At 48.6% G+C, this 20,890-nt stretch overlaps 1 protein-coding gene and 1 pseudogene across 2 annotated transcripts in view; one reads left to right on the forward strand and one right to left on the reverse strand.

Moving 5' to 3' along the window:
• Positions 1 to 1,891, reverse strand: part of Ubac2 (UBA domain containing 2) — a 157,694-nt gene extending 155,803 nt beyond the window's left edge. For both annotated transcript variants that reach the window (XM_013120115.3, XM_005079428.4), the window contains exon 1: positions 1,707 to 1,891. In XM_013120115.3, the coding sequence (XP_012975569.1) occupies positions 1,707 to 1,737 (31 nt within the window). In that variant the 5' untranslated portion in view covers positions 1,738 to 1,891. The remainder of the gene's footprint in view (positions 1 to 1,706) is intronic.
• On the forward strand, positions 1,392 to 17,160 carry LOC101822504 (annotated as a pseudogene).
• The last annotated feature ends 3,730 nt before the right edge of the window (positions 17,161 to 20,890 follow it).

The raw sequence follows: 20,890 nt of genomic DNA on the forward strand, positions 1-20,890 counted from the left end.
GTGTGTTAGAGAGAGACAGAGAGGCAGAGACAGAGAGAGAAAGAGAGAGACAGAGAGAGAGAGAGAGGCAGAGACAGAGAGAGAGAGACAGAGAGAGAGAGAGAGGCAGAGACAGAGAGAGAGAGGCAGAGACAGAGAGAGAGAGAGGCAGAGAGAGACAGACAGACAGAGAGAGAGAGAGAGAGAGGAGGCCAATGTTGCCTTAGCTAGACTGGCTGGCCAGCCAGCCCTGGGGATCCTCCTGCCTCCCCCTCTCACTGGCAGGGTTACAGACATACACTGCCATGCCTGAGCATTGGAAATTAGACCTGCATGCCTGCAGCGCGAGCATCTTATCCGCCGAGCCTTCTCCCCAGCCACTCTCTCGCTTTTTAACTTGTATGTGCATTTCTGGTGCAAAAGGATGGCTGCCTCGGCGTGCTGAGAACAACTAAATGGAAGAAAATCTACTGTCGATGTCATGCACCCACAGACTGTAACCCTGGGAAAGCCGAGAGTTATTCACCCAAAGAAGCCGTGTGAAGATGAGCTCGCTAACAGCTCTGACGGATTCTGGGGCCAATGTGTGAAAAAAAATTCCATAAATGCAATTAACTGTGGAATATGGGGGGCGGGAGGGAGGGGAAGAACCACGAAGAGACGTGAAAACGACTTTCAGAGCCAGAGGTGGCGGGCGGGACGGGAGCATGACTTAGGGCGCGCTGCTTACGGTTGCCCCTGACAGTTAACTCACTCTCGGCTCTCTGAGCGACTCATGACATTGACAACGGAACGTGCTTTCTGGGGGATGCCAGCCAGGCACTGCTGTGCTCTGGGCAAAACACTGACTTCAGCGTGCAGGGACGGGAAGTTGCCAACAAGCGATAAGAACCTGCGAATCGACGCTTGTTCAAACAGTTGGCCGCTGGTGAGCAACAGTGATTAGCCTCGACACTGTTTGGTTAAGAGTCCACTCTCTTCTCTCTCTAAAGTCAACTCAACACCACGCTTCGGAGGCTGAACCGGCTTCTCCCGCCCTGCACCTGCTGGACCGCGGCTGATGGCATCCAGAAGCAAAGCCTGCGTTCGCTCGCTGGCTCGCTGGCTCCCGTGTGCCAAATGACTTCCTAACTCCGCGTTAACGCGCTTTTAGGCAGTTTTTCCCGGCTCCCCAGAACTCATCGGGGACAGGGGGGTAAGGAAGTTAAAACTAAGGAGGGGGAGCAGATCCTGGGTCGGAGGATAAAAACCCACACGCCCCGGGGCTCAGGTGGGTCCCGGGGCTGCCTGTCTGAAGGAAAGGGGACGGAGAGGGGGGACCGGGCAGGGTTCCAGCGTGGTCCCCACGGGGACGGCTTCCAGCCCCGCACTCGTGGGCTCGGCACACGAGACCCGGCCGGACCCCCCCCCCAACTGCCCAGCCCACCTGCAGCAGGGCAGGAGCCGCCGCGCGCCGTGCGTCCGGGAGGAGGAGCCGGGAGCGCACTGGACCTGGCGATTCCCCTCGGCCCTCGGGGCTACGGTGGAGGTGGTGAGCGGCCCCCGCTGCTGCCGTCCCCCCTGGAACTGCCCAGGTTCGGACGCGGGCGGCCAAGGGGGGCCCCCTTAGCCTTTTGCAAAGCCGAGTCCCCGGGACGCCCCCCTCCCCAAACACACACCAGCCGGGTGCGGGAAGTGCCCGGGGTTGGAGCGGAGAGCGCCCCGAGGCTGGAGGAGCCGCTACTCACAAAGCCCGCTGGAGCCGGTGCTGGTGAACATGGTCCCGCCGGGCCCGGAGCCCCCCACGGGCCGTCAAGGGGAGGAGGAGAGGCGGAGGAGGTGCAGAGCGCCCCCCGCCCCAGCGACCGCGCAGGCGCACTCCGAACCGGGAGCAGCGTCGGCTCCCTGGAAAGGCGCTCCCGAGCCGCCGGGGAGGACGGCGCATGCGCGGCCTGGAGGGCGAGCACGCTCGTCCCGAGGCCTCTCCCCTTCCTGCCAGGAAGGGAAGTGCGTTCGCGCGGGGCGGGGCGGGGCGGCTGAGACGAACGTCCCGGGTGGGTTTGCAGACGCGGGAGCTCCCGGTGCAGAACCTCTCACCCACCCCACCCCAGCCCTGCTCGCACCACGGCGGTGGCAGCCGGATCTAACGCAGCAGATTACCGTGCAGCCGCGGGTCCCACGCATGCTCAGTACCTCCGAGCAGTCCACGGAGCTCGGCGATCCCGGGCCTGGGAAAAACGGTCCCCGAGCTTCCGGTGACCCACCGTAGAAAATTATTTTAATTTTTTTTTAAAGAATATGTGCCATAGGGAAGTTGAAGGGACGTGCCACAGAAGTGTGTGCTTCAAGAAGGCTTTTAGGGTTTGGCCAAGAAGTCTTGAGAGGTTTTAGGGTTTGCCCAAGATGCTAAGTCTGGGTTTAAATTTGTGAAACACGCCCTGTCTTTAGTTCATTAGGTCAGAGTATTCACATGGTTCCACAAAGTGGAGGCGTGAGTGGTTTTTTGTTTTAAATGCCACTTAGCCATTATTTTTAGTCGGCTCATCAGCATGAAGTGCATTTAGCTTTAGTTCTCCTCGTTATTTTTGTTGCACGAAAGTGATTGTCGGGAGAGGTCCCTGGCGTCTGCAGAAGCTAACCAAACAGATGGGAGTGATTCTCAGACTGTGCAGGGGTTCCTGGCGGCCATAAGGGTGCTCAGCGGACCGGGGCCGGTTTTGTAGTGATGCCATAAAACATTTCCCTTTTCCATTCTTATTCGTCCATGAGTAGTAGGGTTTCCCAGTACTTTCGAGTTAAACCAGCGCCTGGGGAAAAACAGCTGGAACCACGAGGGAAGCAAGTAGGTGTCAAGGCAGATCCCTAGCTGCGGCTAATATTGAAGAAGCTCCCATTTAAACTTTGGCTTTGCATAAAAAAGGAGGAGGAGGAAAAATTACCTGGGCCCCCCTGAAATGCTTTTTTTTTCTTCATGTACTCCATCCAAAACATCACAACAAACTAAAAAGAGAAGTGCACAGGAAGTTCTCTTGAGCCAGAGGAAAAGCGTTCGTCCTTAAAATTGTTTCCCTAGGAAAGCTGAACATTTGAGTGTGTATTGGTCATTTTCGATACTTCATCTAAGAAAATGACCATACCATGATTAAATGAATAGAGATGACAGAGAGAGTTTACAGGAATTTAGGGAAAGCTCCAAAGACATTATTTATTGTCTCGAAGTTTTGTTTAGGAATTTAATCTTGTGTGCTTCGGTCCTATATGTTATAGATATTAATGCTTTAAGGTAAAATAATACCAACAATCAAAGGTTATCACTACACAAGGTTATTATCTAATAGGAGGAAACCCAAGTAAATTCCTCATTCTGTCGAACACCGGTATGTTTAGAAGGATCTGTGTGAAATCGCTGAGGTGGGAAGCCAGCTATGAAATGAACCGAGGTTAGACATTTTGTTGCAGCTGGACATAGTGACTGGCATCACAAAATGAAAACGTGGTCACAAATGTGTGATTCACAGGGAATGAAAGCATTGAGTGGAGATTTTATGCCCAAATATACCAACCATGGAGCAGTCAGAACGTTGAAGACTAACCCTTGCTTCCTCTTCCCGTGTCGTTACGCAACGTGAAAGCCGCAGTTCTGGTCTGCTGGTCACCTGGGCCTGTGAACAACGGAAAAGTAGCAGCGGCCACCGTGAAAGTCTGTGAGTCAGTCACGGACAACCCAGGTCACCAAAAACCCACACATCTTCGAATGTTATCAGTGCCTTTAACAAAATCAGCTCCTTGAATAAATTTTTATTCCGTGAGAAGAGGTTAGATGATTGTTTTGTTCTACCTAGGAAATAAAGCATTTCCAAAGAAAGTTTGTTTTACAATATTTACTCTTTAATATTGTCTCTTTAAAAAAGTAAACGGTAGCCGGGCGATGGTGGTGCACGCCTTTAATCCTAGCACTCGGGAGGCAGAGGCAGGTGGATCTCTGTGAGTTCGAGGCCGGGCTGGTCTGACAGCCTCCAAAACAATACCCTGTCTCGTTAAAAAAAAAAAAAAAAAAGACTGAGAGATGGGACCGACTGCAAGACCACCGGCTGCAGCATCCTGCCTGCACCCTTTGGGGGTTCTGTAGAGACTAATTTTATTTGCTGAGAAATTATGCGTGCATGCTATGGTGTGGGCGTCTTTAAGGCTAAGTAAGGGTGGTCTGAGGACACCACACCACTTCTCTGGATCCCTTTTACTTTCCATTTCATCTGTTTCCCACCGCACTGCAGAGGATGTGGTCTCTGGGCTGCTTTTTACGTCGTAGAAATGGAACCCAAGCCCACACACACACACACACACACACACACACACACACACACACACACACACACACACACACACACACCCGGTGGGCTTCTGTCACCACGGGAAGGTGTGTCACCTCAGTTCTTCCCAAAGGAAAGAATGCGGTCAAGAGACCTAAGCGATTTATTAATGCAAACCATGCACTGCCAAGAGATTACAGTGGGCTGACCGGAAGGAGGGGGGCAGCACACTGGACTCTGTGTTGTAGATTTTTTTTTTAAACCTGTTACGGCATTTATGAGGTGAGTGGTGTATCCATGAGGTGAGGTGACTCCTCCCCCCTGCGTCACGGTGGAGCAGATCTCCTGTTTCAGCTGTTTCTCCCAATGACCATCTCAAAGAAGCCCCAAAGGGGGGATGTAAGAAAGTCAAAGCCATACTGCAAATGATAGACAAAGTCTTTTGAGGGTGTGGTCCCTCGGCCTGCCTCTGCCTCCAGATTGCTGGGATTAAAGGCGTGCGTCACCACTGCCCGGCTTAATTTTTTTTAAATCTAGATTCATTTTTATTTTTTATGCGTGTGAATGTTTTGCCTGTGTATCTATCTATAAGTGCACCCTGTGTGTGTGTCTGGTACCTATAGAGGGCAGAGGAGGGCAGATGTCCCAATTGTGAGCTACCACATGAATGCTAGGAGTCAAACCAGGTAGGTCGTCTTCGAGAACAAGGGCTCCTAACTGCAGAGCCATCTCTCCTACCCCAAGCCTTGATTCTTATATAGTTAATGGATGTACCACACAGGGACATTCTGACCATCAGTTGGCACACCTACCCAGCAGGAGTTCTCCTAGGGCAACTTATATCTATCTCCTTGCCTAGTCCACCTCAGTTTCAGAATAGGAAACTAAGTTTTCTGTGCAACTTCATCTTCAGAGCACAGAGCAGTGTGACATGAGGTTCTTTTGTCCTGGCTAGGCTTCAGCCCCAAATGAGCACACGAACGCTATATTAGTTATAAAAAACTGTCGGCCGGTGACTAGGGCTTCTTTTTTTTTTTTTTTTGGTTTTTACGAGACAGGGTTTCTCTGTATTGTTTTGGAGGCTATCGGTCCAGCCCAGCCTCGAACTCACAGAGATCCGCCTGCCTCTGCCTCCCGAGTGCTGGGATTAAAGGCGTGCGCCACCACCGCCCGGCTGACTAGGGCTTCTTATTGGCTAGCTCTGTCTTAATTATTAACCCATTTCTATTAATCCATGTGATCTTGGCTTACTGGAGAATGCTGGACCTGCAAATCCTTTGCCTGCTACATGATAACTGCTCAGCGTATCCACAGAGAGGAGAACGATTTCCCGTTTGTCCCCACTTATATCCTGATTCTGCCCAGCTACGTCACTTCCTGTCTATCTGTACAGACCTGCAGATCTCTATGGTTAGCTAGTGGCAAGTTTCTGCCCAGCTATGTCACTTTCTGTCTGGCCAATCAGCCAATCGGTGTTTTGTCCATTAACCAGTAAGAGAAACACATATATACACAGAAGAACATTCCCCATCAGAGCAGTAGTCTAAGCTCCTCAGATACAGACCACGGCATCTGTGAGGCTCCATCGGCTCCATCATTGTTCCGTGTTCTCCACTCTGTCCGGAAGCTGTCTGCCTTCCTCGGCATCACGTGCAAGCATGTCTGACCTGTGGGCGTCAGATGTGTCCTCACCCATCTGACACAGGTTTTTCCTCATCTGTGTATCATCCTTGACTCTCCTATTTTTATACTCATTGGCAGGTGTCAAGGCCGCTCATCTCAAATCTCATGTATGCGCTAGTTTTACAAGGGGATACAGGCATCGTGGTCTACTCTCATCACACCCAAACATCTACAGATCAAAAAGGTGTATCGTTTTATTTCTGGTGTCCCTTCTTTGTTTCTGCCTCATATCAAAATAAGGATGTTGCGATGAAATTGTTAAAATGACAGCAGCTTTGAGTTTCACCTCAGATACTAAAAACAGAACTACAGAGCCTCTGTGATTAAAAAGCCAGGATGGCCGTTTGTTCCATATGCCTACTTGCTCGCTTGTGAAGGGAAATCTCACTGCTTCCTCACTCCTCACACTCGTCTCAAACTTCTCATCCTCCTGCCTCAGGCTCCCAAGAACTGAGATTACAGTGTATCTGCATCTCCTGTTCCTTTCAGTGTGCTATTTTTATCTAGCCCCTCCCCGACCCTCAAGGCGTATATCCAAGTGCCCCGGAAGGCGATCTTCTATGGAACTGGAGCTATATAGCAGATGAAGACTTTCAACCATTAAGTCTGGTGTATCCAAGGGGAGAGTCACGGGGACCACAAAGGAGAAAGCCGTGCGGCCACAGAGGCAGAGATCTGAGGAGTTCAACTGCAGGCCCAGAATGCCGGGAACTGTGCGCCACACCTGGAGCTAGGAAGAGACAAGGAAGGCACCCCGCCCCCGCCCCCGCCCCCGCCCCGCCCCCGCCCACCCCCCATTGCGCCCCACCGGGTTTCAGAGGCAGCACAGCCTTGATTTTGAACTTCTGTCTCCATAGCCATCAAAGAATAAGTTTCCCTTGTCTTAATCCACCTTGTTTAGGTTGAGACTCTACCGCAGTCATCCTTTTCTCTAGTTTTTAGGTGTCTAATTCTGTTTGCATTTGGCTGTTTTATCTTTTTTTTCTCTTAATTTCTGAACCTCTGAAGAGGTTCTCCCCCAGGAAGCACAGAAACCCAGCTGACTTCTGTAGCAACTCCGTCATTCCCGAAGGGACCCTTATGTCTCACCTCATAGAACTGCATCATAGCAAAACCACGGACCAAAACTGTGCACAGGTAGAAACCCTTCTGCTAGGATGTCAACCAAATCCAAAGTTGTTCTAAATTACAGTCATGGAGTCATGATCTGAATAATATCTTTTTATCAAAATATTTTGACACCCCCCCCAAAAGACTGAATGTTTGCTGCTCTCACAGCAAAGTTGAGATCACTGAAACTAGGCGCTTAACCTGCTGTCCTACTGTGTGCTCGGCCTGTTTAAATTTATTCTGTCTTTAAGAAAAGAGTGTCGTCGATCTTACTACCTTGGATCCCCATGCAATCAGTTTTTACAACCTATGACTACGCGTAGCTTTCATCTTAACTTACAAACTCTTCCATGCCCAGGACCCAGAGTAATGTATGTTATAGGCGTATGTCGTAATCATTTGTGGAACGCAGCCAACACTTTGTTTAAAGCAGTAACTGTAGCAGAATTTGTTTTGGGCCACCAACCAGCTCCCAAATCATGACACAGGGGCTCATTATCAGTTATGAATGCTTACGCTAGTCCCACTGGCTTTTATAACTTAGAACAACCTGTTGCTCTTCACCTATGTTTTGCCTCAGAGCTTTTTGACCTTGCTTTCATTCTATACGTCCTACTCCGTGTCTGTCTGGTGGCTCACTGGCTGGCCCTGGGAGTCTCTCTCTCTTTCTCCCTGGTTCTTTTCTCCCTCCTGAGCCTAGATTCCTCCTCCCACTTACTCTCTCTGCCTGCCGGCCCAACCTATCCCTGTACTGCCTAACTATTGGCTGTTCAGCATTTTATTAGACCAATTAAGCACCTTAGGTGGGCAAAGTTAACACATCTAAACATCATTAAACAAGTGTAGCATAAACTAATTAACACACCTTTTCATGGTTAAAGTAATATTCCGCAACATAAACAAATGTAGCGCGCACCTTTACACAGTTACAGTAGTTTTAACAAGTATCTATCATAAATGTTGCAAGCAACATGTGGATATAGGTTGGGAGAGCCTGTTTGTGTGTGAGCCAACAGGAAGCAGTAACAACTTCCTTAACTCTGTTAAAGACTTCTATTAAAGACCCCCCACTCCTTTTTCATGCCACGGCTTTCTGTGCTATTCAATAAATACTGAGCAAAGCCTTTGTCAGAGACAGATGGAAGATACAGGGAAGAAGTGGAGAATTCAACCTTGGGCTCACTCTTGGTGAAACTGTCCTGAGAGGAAGCCCCTGTGTCTTCATTCCTTACGGTGACATCAATTCATCATAGCTCTAACTTTCCATAATCACCCGGAGCTGTCTCTGAATGAGCTTTGCGTCCAGGCCCAGTTAGGAAGGAAAAGATAAGAAATTCCTGCTCACCATGATGTCTGCTAGATTTCACTTCATTATGTTCCTTCTGTCCTTGTACTGCTCTTCAGCAGTTAGTATATGATATGCAGTGGTCAACGTAATATAAAGTGGCGTCATGATATACAGTGGTCATTGTGATGCAGTGGTCATCATGATACAGTGGTCACTGTGATACACAGTGGTCATCCTGCTGCCATCCACATCACTTGTGTCCTCTGCTCAACTGTGAACAAGAATGCTTAGCACACTGACTAACACACGGAACGAGGAAGAACAATGTTGTCACACACTGGCACCACTCGGTTTTGACAATGGGGCTTCTGCTTTTCCCGAGGGCCAGCGTCTGCTCATGATCCAGTGAATGAGTGGCCCGTGCCTGCACCTTCAGACTTCCTGGTCTTGCTGCTTGTCTTAGTTTGCTTCTCTGTGGTCATGATGAAATAGTCTAACCAGCTTGGAGCAGAAAGGGATTATTTTGCTTACAGGTTACAGTTGATCATCAAGGGAAGCCTGGGCAGGGGTTCAATGCAGAAGATTGAATCAGAGGCCATGGGGAAGTGCTGCTTGCTGTCTTGTTCCGCCCCCCCCCCCCCCGTTGTTCATCTATCTTATACATCCCAGACCCATATACTGAGGGATGGCACTGCCCAAAGAAATTAAGCAAATGCCCATAGACCAATCTGATGGAGGCAACTCCAGCTGAGGATCCTCCTTCCCAGGTGTGGCAAGCTAACAGCTGACCCTGGGATTCTCCACTCACTACAGCTGTGATGCTGAGTTTCCTGTCAACTCATCGAGGCTGTAGCAATCACATCTCCTGTTCCTGTGACGGCGTCTTCCCCCCCCACCCCTCCACACCCCCCCCCCGCCACCTCCCCAGGGATCCATGCAGCGCACCTACATTCAAAATCAGTGCGCAGCTGAGGATAACTTTGGACTCCTGATCCTCCTACCTCTACCCCCCCCCCAAGTGCTAAGATTGCAGACATGTAAAACACCAGACCTCGCTTGGGGTCTTTTGTCTGTCTGTTTTGTTTTTTAAGATTTTTATTCTTTTCTTTATATATATGTGTGTGTGTGTGTGTGTTGCCTACATGTATCTAAATGTATGTGTGTGCACTATGTGTGTTCCTGGTGCTGGGGGAGGTCGGAAGAGGTTGTCAGTTCTAAGAACTGGTGTTTCAAACAGTTGTGAGCCACCGGGTGGGTGCTAGGAACTGAATCTGGGTCCTCTGCAAGTGCTTTACACCCCGAACCCTATCTCCAGCCCTGGCTTGTTTATGTTGTCTTGGCTTTTTTTGTTTGCTTGTTCATGTGTTTGAGGCAGGATCTTGCTATGCAGCCTGGGCTGGCCTCAAACTCACAACAACCAACCCTCTTGCATCAACCTCTCAGACCCACAGATTTTGAATTTGCCAGACCCTGGAGCCATTTCCTGAAATTCTCTCTCTCTCTCTCTCTCTCTCTCTCTCTCTCTCTCTCTCTCTCTCTCTCTCTCTCTCTCTCTCTCTCTCTCTCTCTCTCACACACACACACACACACTCACGCACACACACACTCACACTCACACTGTCCCTCTCTCCATACACACACACACACACACACACACACCATTCATTCTGTTTCTCTGGAAAACCCTAATGCATTATCTTATTTCCTTTTTATTGCCAGTACCCTGCCTTGGAATGCCAGTCTTGATGACCTCCTTGCTAAGAGATGCACCTGACTCTCCAAATAGAGGGTCCTCTTGACTACCCTCTGGTGCTCTGTAATGGGCTCACACTCAAGTCACAGTGCGTCCTGACGGGTGACACTAGCCAGGCCCAGATTGTGCGTGCAGCTGGACAGTGCTTGTCCAGGCTTTCCTGTGGGGCAAATCTTGGACCTCCTGTCCCTGTGGCTCATGGATATACACAAGTGTTGAGAGATGAACTGCGATCCAGGGGAGCCTTGGCAAGCCTACCGCGCGAGTCTCCCTTATATAACAATGACGTCATATGTGTGCGTGAAACCTGGAACTGATTAAAACCCGAAAGCCAGATGATTCTTGGATTTGTCAAATGCTCCCCATCCCTGCTAGGGTTGCAGGATTTTTAAAGGAGGGGATGAACAATGAGAACCCTGCCAACACCCAAGAAGAAACAAAAGAAAAACAGCATGTCCAGCAAGTGTGGGGTTTGTTGTTTTGTTTTGTTCTGGGGTTGCTAGGGGGATTCTCTACCATAGAGCAGGCACCATGGGCAACCTCCCAGGTGGAGGGTGGGACTCCAGGAGACCCTGTGGGGATCCCGAGGGTGAGTGTGTGCAGAAGAATGTGGGACCTGACATTGGCTGACCATCACTGGTCATCCGTGTGTCCCCCTGGCCTCTTTGCTGTGACCAGTCTCTGAGTAAAACTCTCCCATTGCCGGTGACTGCTCTGCTTCTGGCACGGTGCCACCTGGATTTTTCTCCTCTGCTGTTGCTCTACGCAGTGTTCTCTGAGCAATGCCAATCTACCAGCCTCCCTTTGACTTCCTCTCTCTCTGTTCGTCCACTGAAGCTGAATTTCCAAACACCTTTCCATCCTTCTCTTCTCCGGACTAAATATTTCTGTAACTTTTCAACCCTTTGATGGCATGCTCGTTTTATTTCCAGTCATCTCCAGTTTCCCTTACTATTCTGACACTAAAGAGTTCCAATGCTGCTGGTTTACCCAGAGACTAGACGTATGAAAGCCATTAACTGGGACACATTCATGATGGTAACTGCCGGGGCCCAAATACTGGCCAGACCCCTACAGGTAACTGGTAAACCCTAGTCAGTCCTTGACTCTTGACTCCTATTGGAAGGAAAAAGGTTCTCCACCTCCATCTGCTAAGAAACCCAAATGCTGGATTGGCAAGGAAAACAATCTACCCGATTTCTTTTTTTTTTTTTTTAAGATCAAAGGTATTATTTTTAAAAGTTATCTCAAGGCAGACATGACTGTACTTGTTTAATTCCAGGATTTTGGGAGAATGGTCGTCCTGGTCATGCTAGGGGTGATATTGCATAGTTATAATTCCAACATCTGGGGAAGAGGGAAGACTATGGTTGCAAGTTCGAGACCAGCCTCATTTACATAGCAAGTCCTAAGCGAGCCGGGGAAACAAATATTCTATCTCAAACAAAACAAAGAGTTCCAGGCAAGTTTGGGCTATATAACTCCCCCCCCACACAAAAAAAATGATTCCACGAAAGCTTGCATCGGAACTGTTTTTTCTCCTAGGTTATATATCTCCCAGCTCAGGGTAGGGCATGAAGCTAAGTTTGTAGAGGGTTTGCCTAGAAAACTTGATTTCATCCCTAACACCTTGCAAACCCAGGGCTATATAAGATCCTTCCTCAAAGCAAACTAACAAATAGGAGTTGCAGTTAAGACTCCATCACACCAAATCTGACAAAGTTAGTGCCTCAATTATAACATCAAAAACAAGTGATTTATATATTGGTGTCAAATATTTTAATTATCTTAAAGATGGGTGTTGCATAGATAAGATATAAATAGTACTGCCCATCCCCCCAAATAAAAGTGGCTCTCCTCCCCCCAGCAGACATGGACTTCCTATAGCTCCCCCACGAAGGATAGGGCTTGTGGACCCTCAGTTACTCATTTGTATCAAGGCAATGATGCCAGTGATAACACGGGCCTCTTGGGACATTACTGAGTATTAAATACACTAGCAAACATTTTGAAACACACACTCGACTTTCACACAAATGCTTCCTGCTGTTATGACCATCACTTTTAAGGATCAGCCCCCGAGCAAGAAGCAGAACAAGTATAAAGTCCATTTCTGCAGGGACACTCACGGGACAGTTTGTTCCTAAAGTAGCAAATGAGGACCTAGAACAGAGAGACCTTGCCGTTTGAAGAAGGAGCCAGCAAAGCAGCTCCTCAGCATCCTGTTCTTCGGGGGAGTCAAGCTGCTACTCTCCCTGCACTGCTCCCAGGCTGTAATAAAACAAGAGAAAACAGACAGGCATTCTCCTCCGTCCACCTCCACCTTTAGTCCGGTTATGACTGTGATGTCACTCGACGGCCTGAAGTCTAAGTGGGGTAAAGTACACTCAAATGTCTACAGGCTCTGTCAATGAGGGAAGCAGGCTGGTGTGAAACACACACACACACACACACACACACACAAAACTTTACTGCACAGTAAGCCCCCACTTACACGCTAAAAGACGTTCTCTTCCGGGTGATTTATTTTACAGTTACTCCTTCCGATGACACAGACAAGCTAACATTCATCCTGAAATGGGGCAATGGGGCATGGGGCTGTATTGTGTGACGGTGCTTGTTACAGGAGTGTGAGACATCCCTCACAGGCCCCTAGCTGGTGGCACTGGTTTGGAAGGCTGTGGAATCTCTGGCGTGAGAGGCACAGCTGGCCAAGGTACTTAACTAGGGATGAGCCACTGAAGGCTGTAGCTTGGACTGTTTCCAGCCTTGGTTCCCATTGCTAAGAACGTAACTCATGCCACTCAGCTCTATACTTAAAATAGCTGGATGGGAAAATTTATGGTACGTGTGTTTACCACATTTAAATATTTCACTGGCTAACGTGGAACATTTACACATATATCCCCAGCTATTATTATTATCTACAATAAATCTATATTTTCCATACTATTTTAATTTTCCATTCATAAACAAGGAGCTTAGAGCCCAGAAAGGTTGTTTTTGTTTTTTGTTTGTTTCTTTGTTTTTATTTTTTCAAGACTGGATTTCTTGTGTAGCCCTGACTGTCCTGGAACTCACTCTGTAGACCGGGCTGGCCTCAAACTCACAAAGAGCTGCCTGCCTTTGCCTCCTGAGTGCTAGGATTAAAGGTGTGTGCCACCGCTGTCCAGCTGCCTGGAAAGGTTTTGAGGTCACCCCTTGAGGGGTGAAGAAACTGAGGTTGAAGGGAGTAGCTGCAGAACCTGGTCCCTTAGGCACGGGTCTCTATCGCCCCCTAGTGGGATTCCTGGTCTAACTGTCTCACCCATACAATGGTACATCCCCAGCCTCCCCTCCCATTCCCTCCCCTCTCTGCTCTCCTCTCCATTTCGACCCTCTCCTCCCCCTATCCCTCCCTTTCTCAAAGAAGTAATTTCACAGGGATTGTTTATTCCTCATCATGCTTTCTTCTTCCATGCTGCTACGAGGGTCTGGTTTCCTCTGCACACCCAGTGAGCTTCCCAGGACTCTTGCCTCTTAGTAGCCTCAGAGTCTTCAAGCAGCATCCTGATGAGTTGGCTACATCCCTGATGGATGAAGAGGTTTCCTACCTCTCTCTCCAGCAGAGCTCCTCGGAGCGGTCAAGAAACTCCCGGATTTATCTATGCTGGCTCCCTTTACCCGACTCTTTGCCAAATAGGTTGGACGGTTGGACGGTTTCTCCGCATTCTTTGGCTCTCCTGTTGTACTTAGGCAAGCCTCTTGTCTGACAGGACACAACGCTCCCAGAGTCACACTCCTGAGTCCTGCCCGTAGGCCCCTGCTGCTTTCTTCATATGTAGTCTCAAGCTCAGCGTGATCTGCAGCTCCTTTACATTCTTGGTCTTGCTGTGTCTTTGGAACATAACAGTCGTGTCACATTGTGGGAGACAATGCAGCAAGGTGGCAATTCTCGAACACTCTGGCTCAGGCATCTCTACTTTCCTGATGACAGATTGGCAGACACATCATCTCAGGACACTGAAATGTTGCAGACAACACCAGCCTTTGGGGCCCCAGACAATAAGGGGAATTAGTACCAGTTGGGTCCCTCAACTCTTACTTTCTTCACCCAGACATGAATCTCTCAAAAGGTCTGCAGTTTGGCTCATTGTCTACTCGCATGAGTGAGAGACAACAGGATGGAGAGGCACCATGTTCATCTTTTTTTTTTAAATATTTTATTTATTTATTGTGTATACAGCCTTCTGCCTACAGGCCAGCAGAGGGCACCAGATCTCATTCAAGGTGGTTGTGAGCCACCATGTGGTTGCTGGGAATTGAACTCAGGACCTCTGGAAGAACAGTCAGTGCTCTTAACTGCTGAGCCATTTCTCCAGCCCAAAGATTTTTATTTTTTTATTTTTTATTTTTTGGTTTTTACAAGACAGGGTTTCTCTGTATTGCTTTGGAGGCTGTTGGTCCAGCCCAGCCTCGAACTCACAGAGATCCGCCTGCCTATGCCTCCCGAGTGCTGGGATTAAAGGCGTGCGCCACCACCGCCGGGCCACCACGTTCATCTTGAAGCAAACAAGGACTCTTATGCATCATGAAAGGAAGATGATAGGTCATACGTGTTTCTCTTGGTTTGCTGTTTGTATTAACAGCTAGAGGTGAAAAACCTCGGCATCAAAGCGCCGGGCACTGAACCGAACCCTCTGCCCAAGAACCGGGGCCAGACCACTGGCTGCAAATGCAAGAGGTGATTTATTGAGTACACAGGCGCCTGCGGATGCTACTGCAACTCGGGTGCAGAGCATCCCGGGCTTTCAGGGAGTACAATATTTATAGAGTTTCAATGGTTACATAAGTAACAGGCATTTCATTGGCTCATCTTGGGGGCAGGGGTAGTTCCCACGGACTAAGTTTCCTGGTGTTACTTTATGAAAGACCCAGGCATACTTCAGCAATTATTATCCGGGTCCCATGACTACTATGGTGATCATAACTGGGGGCAAGGGTAGTTGCCAAGGACTAGGTGTCCTGGTATTGTCATATGAAAGTTCCCAGCACGCTTCAGCAATTATTATCCAGGTCCCATGATTGCTATAGTGATCAGACACAATTGGGGGCCAGGGTAGTTGCCAAGGACTAGGTTTTCTAGTATTGTCATATGAAAGTTCCCAGCACGCTTCAGCAATTATTATCCGGGTCCCATGACTGCTATAGTGATCACAGACATCCTGTTTTGAGGGTGAGACACCTGGTCTGGGTTTCTTTCATTAGGCAACGGCCTGGCCTTGCTTTTCTTTTCCTAGGGGGGCCCTGGGTAGGGGTCTTTCAGAGGGACACTCGCCACAGATTACATCTGAAAATTATAGAGTCCTATAAGCCACAAAAGGAAAAGAGGCTGTCAAATCCAGTTCTACATCTAGTCAACCAGCCAGGGACAGCTTGCTGTAACGACACGCCCAGAGATGAATGGTCCATCTGCAGGTCGGCCACTCAGACTGGACGACTGACATCGACACACCTTTGAGTGCCAACCAGCTGGGTATACCTCCGACAGCGATCTTACTTCCAGCTCTGAGCTCTCTCTCCATGGACTACTCTCAGTTCTGTTCGTAGACCCTGCACGGCATCAGCAGGGCGGAGGCAGCCAAGTTCTACCTTACTGTGTAAGCAACACATTCAGTGTCTATTATTATTATTATTATTATTATTATTATTATTATTATTATTATTATTTGGAATAAATGCTGGTTCAGTCATAACCAAGTCAGAATCGTATTTACTTGTCTTGCTTGTATCCTCTATGGATATGCCACTACCCAAGCAACAGCTTCAGAATCTTCATTCTGGTACACGGAGACCTCAGTGGCACACCAGGAGAGAGAAGGGGACAAAATAGGTACCCAACGACCCGGAGTTTGAGCACCCCCAGGTACTAGTTATCCTTAGAAATAAGTAGACAAAAACTTGTGCAAAAAACATGAGGAGTAGCCGGGCGTTGGTGGCACACGCCTTTAATCCCAGCACTCGGGAGGCAGAGGCAGGCGGATCTTTGTGAGTTCGAGGCCAGCCTGGTCTACGAGAGCTAGTTCCAGGACAGCCTCCAAAGCCACAGAGAAACCCTGAAACCCTGTCTCGAAAAACCAAAAAAAAAAAAAAAAGAAAAAAGAAAAAAAAACACACACAGGAGTTATTTTGGTATCCAAAGGAATACTCTAAGGGAACTGTGCTATATATATAGTTTTTTTTGTCAATTTGACACGTGCTAGAGTCACCTAGGAAGACATAACCTTAATTGAAGAAGTGTCTCCATCAGATTAGCCTGTGAGCATGCTCTGTGTGTCATTTACTTTTTTCTCTTTCTCTTAAAAAATATTTATTTTGCTCTTTCCAGCCAGTGCCGAGCGATGGGCATCTCTTGGGAACAACCCACACCAGCGCGGCAAGACCGGGCGTAAAAGAAAGCCATACCACAAGAAGCGGAAGTACGAACGGGGACAGCCTGCGGCCAACACTGAGATTGACCCTCGTCGATACACACAGTCGGAGTTCGAGGAGGCAATAAGAGAAGTACGGTGCCCGAAGACTGGATGTGGGAAACTTTTCCTGCGGCCCTGAGTGCTGTGCTCGAAAAACAAGGATCATTGACGTTGCCTACCACGCATCCAATAAGGAGCAGGTCCGCATCAAGCCCGGTGAAGAACAGCACACGGTACCAGCAGAGGTACGAGTCCCACTATGCACCGCCCCTGGGGCGCAAGAAGGGGGCCAAGCTGGTCTCCCGAGGAGGAAGAAATATTAAACAAAGAACGATCAAAGAAAATTCAAAAGAAATATGATGAAAGGAAAAAGAACGCCAAAAAGCAGCAGCCTTCTGGGGGAGCAGTTCCAGCAGGGCAAGCTTCTTGCCTGCGTTGCCTCGAGACAGGGCCAGGGTGGCAGAGCAGATGGCTGTGTTCTAGAAGGCGAGGAGCTGGAGAATCTACCTGAGGAAGACCAAAGCCCGGAAAGGCAAACAGACCATCATTCATAGCTCATGCAATAAAGGTGTTGTTCTATATTTTAAAAAATATTTATTTTATGTATATGAGTAAGTGTGTTGCTTGAATGTATGTCTGTGCACCATGTGAACGCTTGGTGCCCACAGAGATCAGAAGAGGGTGTTGGGTCGCCTAAAACTGGAATTGTGAGCCACCATGTGGGTGCTGGGAGTTGAGCCTAGGTCCTCTGCAAGAGTAAGTTCTCTTAAGTGCGGAGCCTCTGTAGGCATTCTCTTGATTGTTGGCTGATGTGGGAGGGCCCGGGCCACTGTGGGTGGTGCCAATTCCCCCTGGGAGTTGTAAGAGCCGTAGCTGAACGTGACCTGGGAGCAAGCCAGCAGCAGCAGCAGTCCTCCTTCCTCATGGATCCGACCTCTGTACTTGGTTGAGGGCCTGCTTTTGGTCATAGTGTTTATCACGGCAACAGAGAGGAGCCAACGGGGCCATTGAAGGCATCTGGTACAGCACTCGTTACAGCACTACTCGAGAGTGGGTAAACCCCTTGCTTGTTAGGAAAGGAGGGAAGGCCTGACTACTGTCACACGCTTGTCTTGTTCCCCTCCTCACCACCCATTTGGCCCCTGCCTTGGTGTTTTATTTATTTATTTATCTTGGTTTTACGAGACAGGGTTTCTCTGTATTGTTTTGGAGGCTGTCGGACCAGCCCGGCCTCGAACTCAGCAGACATCAGCCTGCCTCTGCCTCCCGAGTGCTGGGATTAAAGGCGTGTGCCACCACCGCCCGGCAATTTTTTTTTACTTTTCTTTTTGAGATAGGCTTTCTTGCATCCCGTATTTGCCTCGAGCTCCCTAGGTAGCTGCGATGGGTAACACTTGTCAACTTGGCATACCTGGGAAGGGACCCTCAGTTGAGGCATTGGCAAAGGCACATGGGTGTGCATTTTCCTCATTGCTAATTGGCACAGGAGGGTGCAGCCCACTATGGGCGGTGCTGTCCCTAGTCAGGTGGGTCTGGGCTGTATAAGAAGGGTAACTGAGCAAGGCCAGGGAAACCAAGCTGGCAAGCAGTGCTTCTCCGTGGTCTGCATTTCAACCTCCTGCCTGGAAATGCAACCCTAGTTTCCCTCAAACATGGACCAAGCTACACAACTGTCACACATATGCAGAGGGCCTAGGTAGTTCCCATGCAGGGTCCCTCGCTGTTGGTCAAGGGTCGGTGAGCTCAGGTCAGCTGTCTCTGTGGGTTTCCCCATCATGACCTTGAGCCTCCCCACACACACACACTTGTTCAATTCCTCCTCCCTCTCTTAACTGAACTCCTGGAGCTTGGCCAGTGCTTGTCTGTGGACCTCTGCATCTGCTTCCATCAGTTTTACTGGATGAAGGCTTTCTCGTAACAATTAGGGTAGTCACCAATCTGATTACAGGAGATGGCCAGATCAGGCACCCTCTCCGATACTGCTAGGAGTCTTAGTTGGAGTTACCCTAGGGGATTCCTGGGAGTTTCCCTGAAAACAGCCATATTTTTAAGGGCCCAGACTTAGAATATCAACATACAAATTACGAAGAGACACAGGTTGGCCCATGAAAGCCCATACTTCACCCAAGACGTATCAGCTCTTCAACAGCACGACACACTCCTGCCCAAACTGGTAGTGATGATACTGCCAAGTCTTGCCTTTGTAAATGTCAACTTTAAACAGGGCAGAGCTTGGCAAAGTAAAAAAAAAAAATTCACTTTTCTAGGGCTTCCTGATTTCATCTTCTTCATGAATCAATTAATTGCAGAATTTCCTACATTTTTCCTTATGACAACAAAGAGTGAAAAAAAAACCCTCAGTATAATTTTAGCAGCAATTAACCTGAATCCTCGTAGAAGTGTGTCTGCACTGCCGTCCACAGCTCAGCAAGGGTGGCCAGTCTAGGTGTCCTGCTGGGAATTCTGCATCCACTCCCCCACCACCCCCCACCCCTGCTGTGGGCATCATGATCACCTTCACTGCCTGTGGTTATCTCTCCACTTCAAAAAAAGTAATAGAGGTTTCTTTGAAGGCATATAACCAGATACACACCGAGGTCAGGAAACGACCCCCTCCCCCCACCCCCGAAACAGTCATGGCTGACTCCTCACAGATTCCCTTCTCGCTGGTTCAGACGCAGAGAAAACATTCATGCTTCTGGCCCAAGGCATGAAAGTCAGAGGGGAAAACAAAAGAACGATCACAGATCTCCATACTTGGACCCCCATGTTAAAATCAAGAAAAGGAACTGAGATATTTAGAACATCCCATGGATTGGTTGCTATCTAGGGTATGAGAATAGGTTCCTTCTCTCTGCTGATTAAACAGCTGAAAGTCAGAAAAGAAGTGTTGATGTAATGCAGGGTCGTCCCTGCAGGTAGAGCGGGGGAAGGGCCGGTCCAGCCGGCCTTTTCCTGGGTGCTGGGCAGGATGGTGAGTGCCGACGACTCAGACCCTCCCCCCCATTAGTTACCAGGGCGAAAAAACCACACTGAGTCTGTCAAAGCAGGATCTGGATTTATTGATTTATTCCAAAACACAGGAACATATAGGACTGAGGTAGGGGATGGGAATCTTGGGATAGGGTAAGGTGACCTAAGGAGTTAAGGACCAATAGTATTCCACCAAGCAGGCAGGTAGCTAGGCAGGGGGCAATCTTGCATCAGATCTGGCTGAGTCACCCCCACATAGAGGTTACAGGTTAGAGGCAGGTCGCTAAACTCAAGTCAGGCTCAGGAGCTTACACTGGGCCTAGCATCCAAGCCTTTCTTAGGCCCAACAATGTAAATCCTGGAGAATCCCAGCAGAGACATCACATGATACCTGGAAAATCGGGGATCATTCTTGGGTTCCTGGTTTTATTAATTAAAAAAGAAATTTAAGAACAGACACAAGTTGAAGCTTGAGGACAAAGACTGGACTCAAGCAGGAGCTTGGGGATAATTTCTGAGGGATTAGCAGGAGGACACCTCCAGGGGGCAGTCAAGCTATGTATCCCCGGCTACCAGGAAGGAAGGGGATAATGGAGAAGAGACAACATAAGCCACACTGGTTGGGATAAGGCAGTGTGCAGACAGGTAGTGACACCCAGACAGTGTTCTTTTTTATTTATTTATTTATTTATTTATTTATTTATTTATTATGAATACAACATCCAACCTCCACATCTGTCTGCAGGCCAGACGAGGACACCAGATTTTTGTTATAGGTGGTTGTGAGCCACCATGTGGTTGCTGGGAATTGAACTTACAACCTCTGGAAGAGCAGTCAGTGCTCTTAACCTCTGAGCCATCTCTCCAGCCCCGACAGTGGTCTTGAGGGAGTTTAAAAGTACACCTTGGCTCTGACAGCATCAGAAAGAAAAAGACAAAGAGAAGAAAATTCATCATGCCCTTGTGAATCAGACCTCAGAAAGCAGATCTTTTACCTGCCTCTCTGGACTATCCTTTAAGGAAGGAGACAAGGGCATGTCTCCATCTAGACGGGGCTTCCATTCTTGATAGACCCTGGAATAGATTCTAGTAAAACAGATTTTACTCTGTGGAGGTAAGAGATCGATGTATGGAAGATCGATTTAAAAATCCTTTTAAAAATACTGCAGTACTAGATAATACTCCTAGCACCCCAACACTGGTTCAGAGAATGCAGATTGCTTTACATCAAGTGGTGATTCTTTTGGGGTAGGGAGTCCACTAATGAATTTTGTTTATGTGTGTTTACATCCCCACAAAGACTCCCAAGATTTTCCATTCTGTGTGTTTCCATCTTGCTTCTTCATGGTCGTTAGGATGGTTT

Source organism: Mesocricetus auratus, unplaced genomic scaffold, assembly GCF_017639785.1.
Source record: "Mesocricetus auratus isolate SY011 unplaced genomic scaffold, BCM_Maur_2.0 Super-Scaffold_2245, whole genome shotgun sequence".
NCBI classification, from domain to species: domain Eukaryota; kingdom Metazoa; phylum Chordata; class Mammalia; order Rodentia; family Cricetidae; genus Mesocricetus; species Mesocricetus auratus.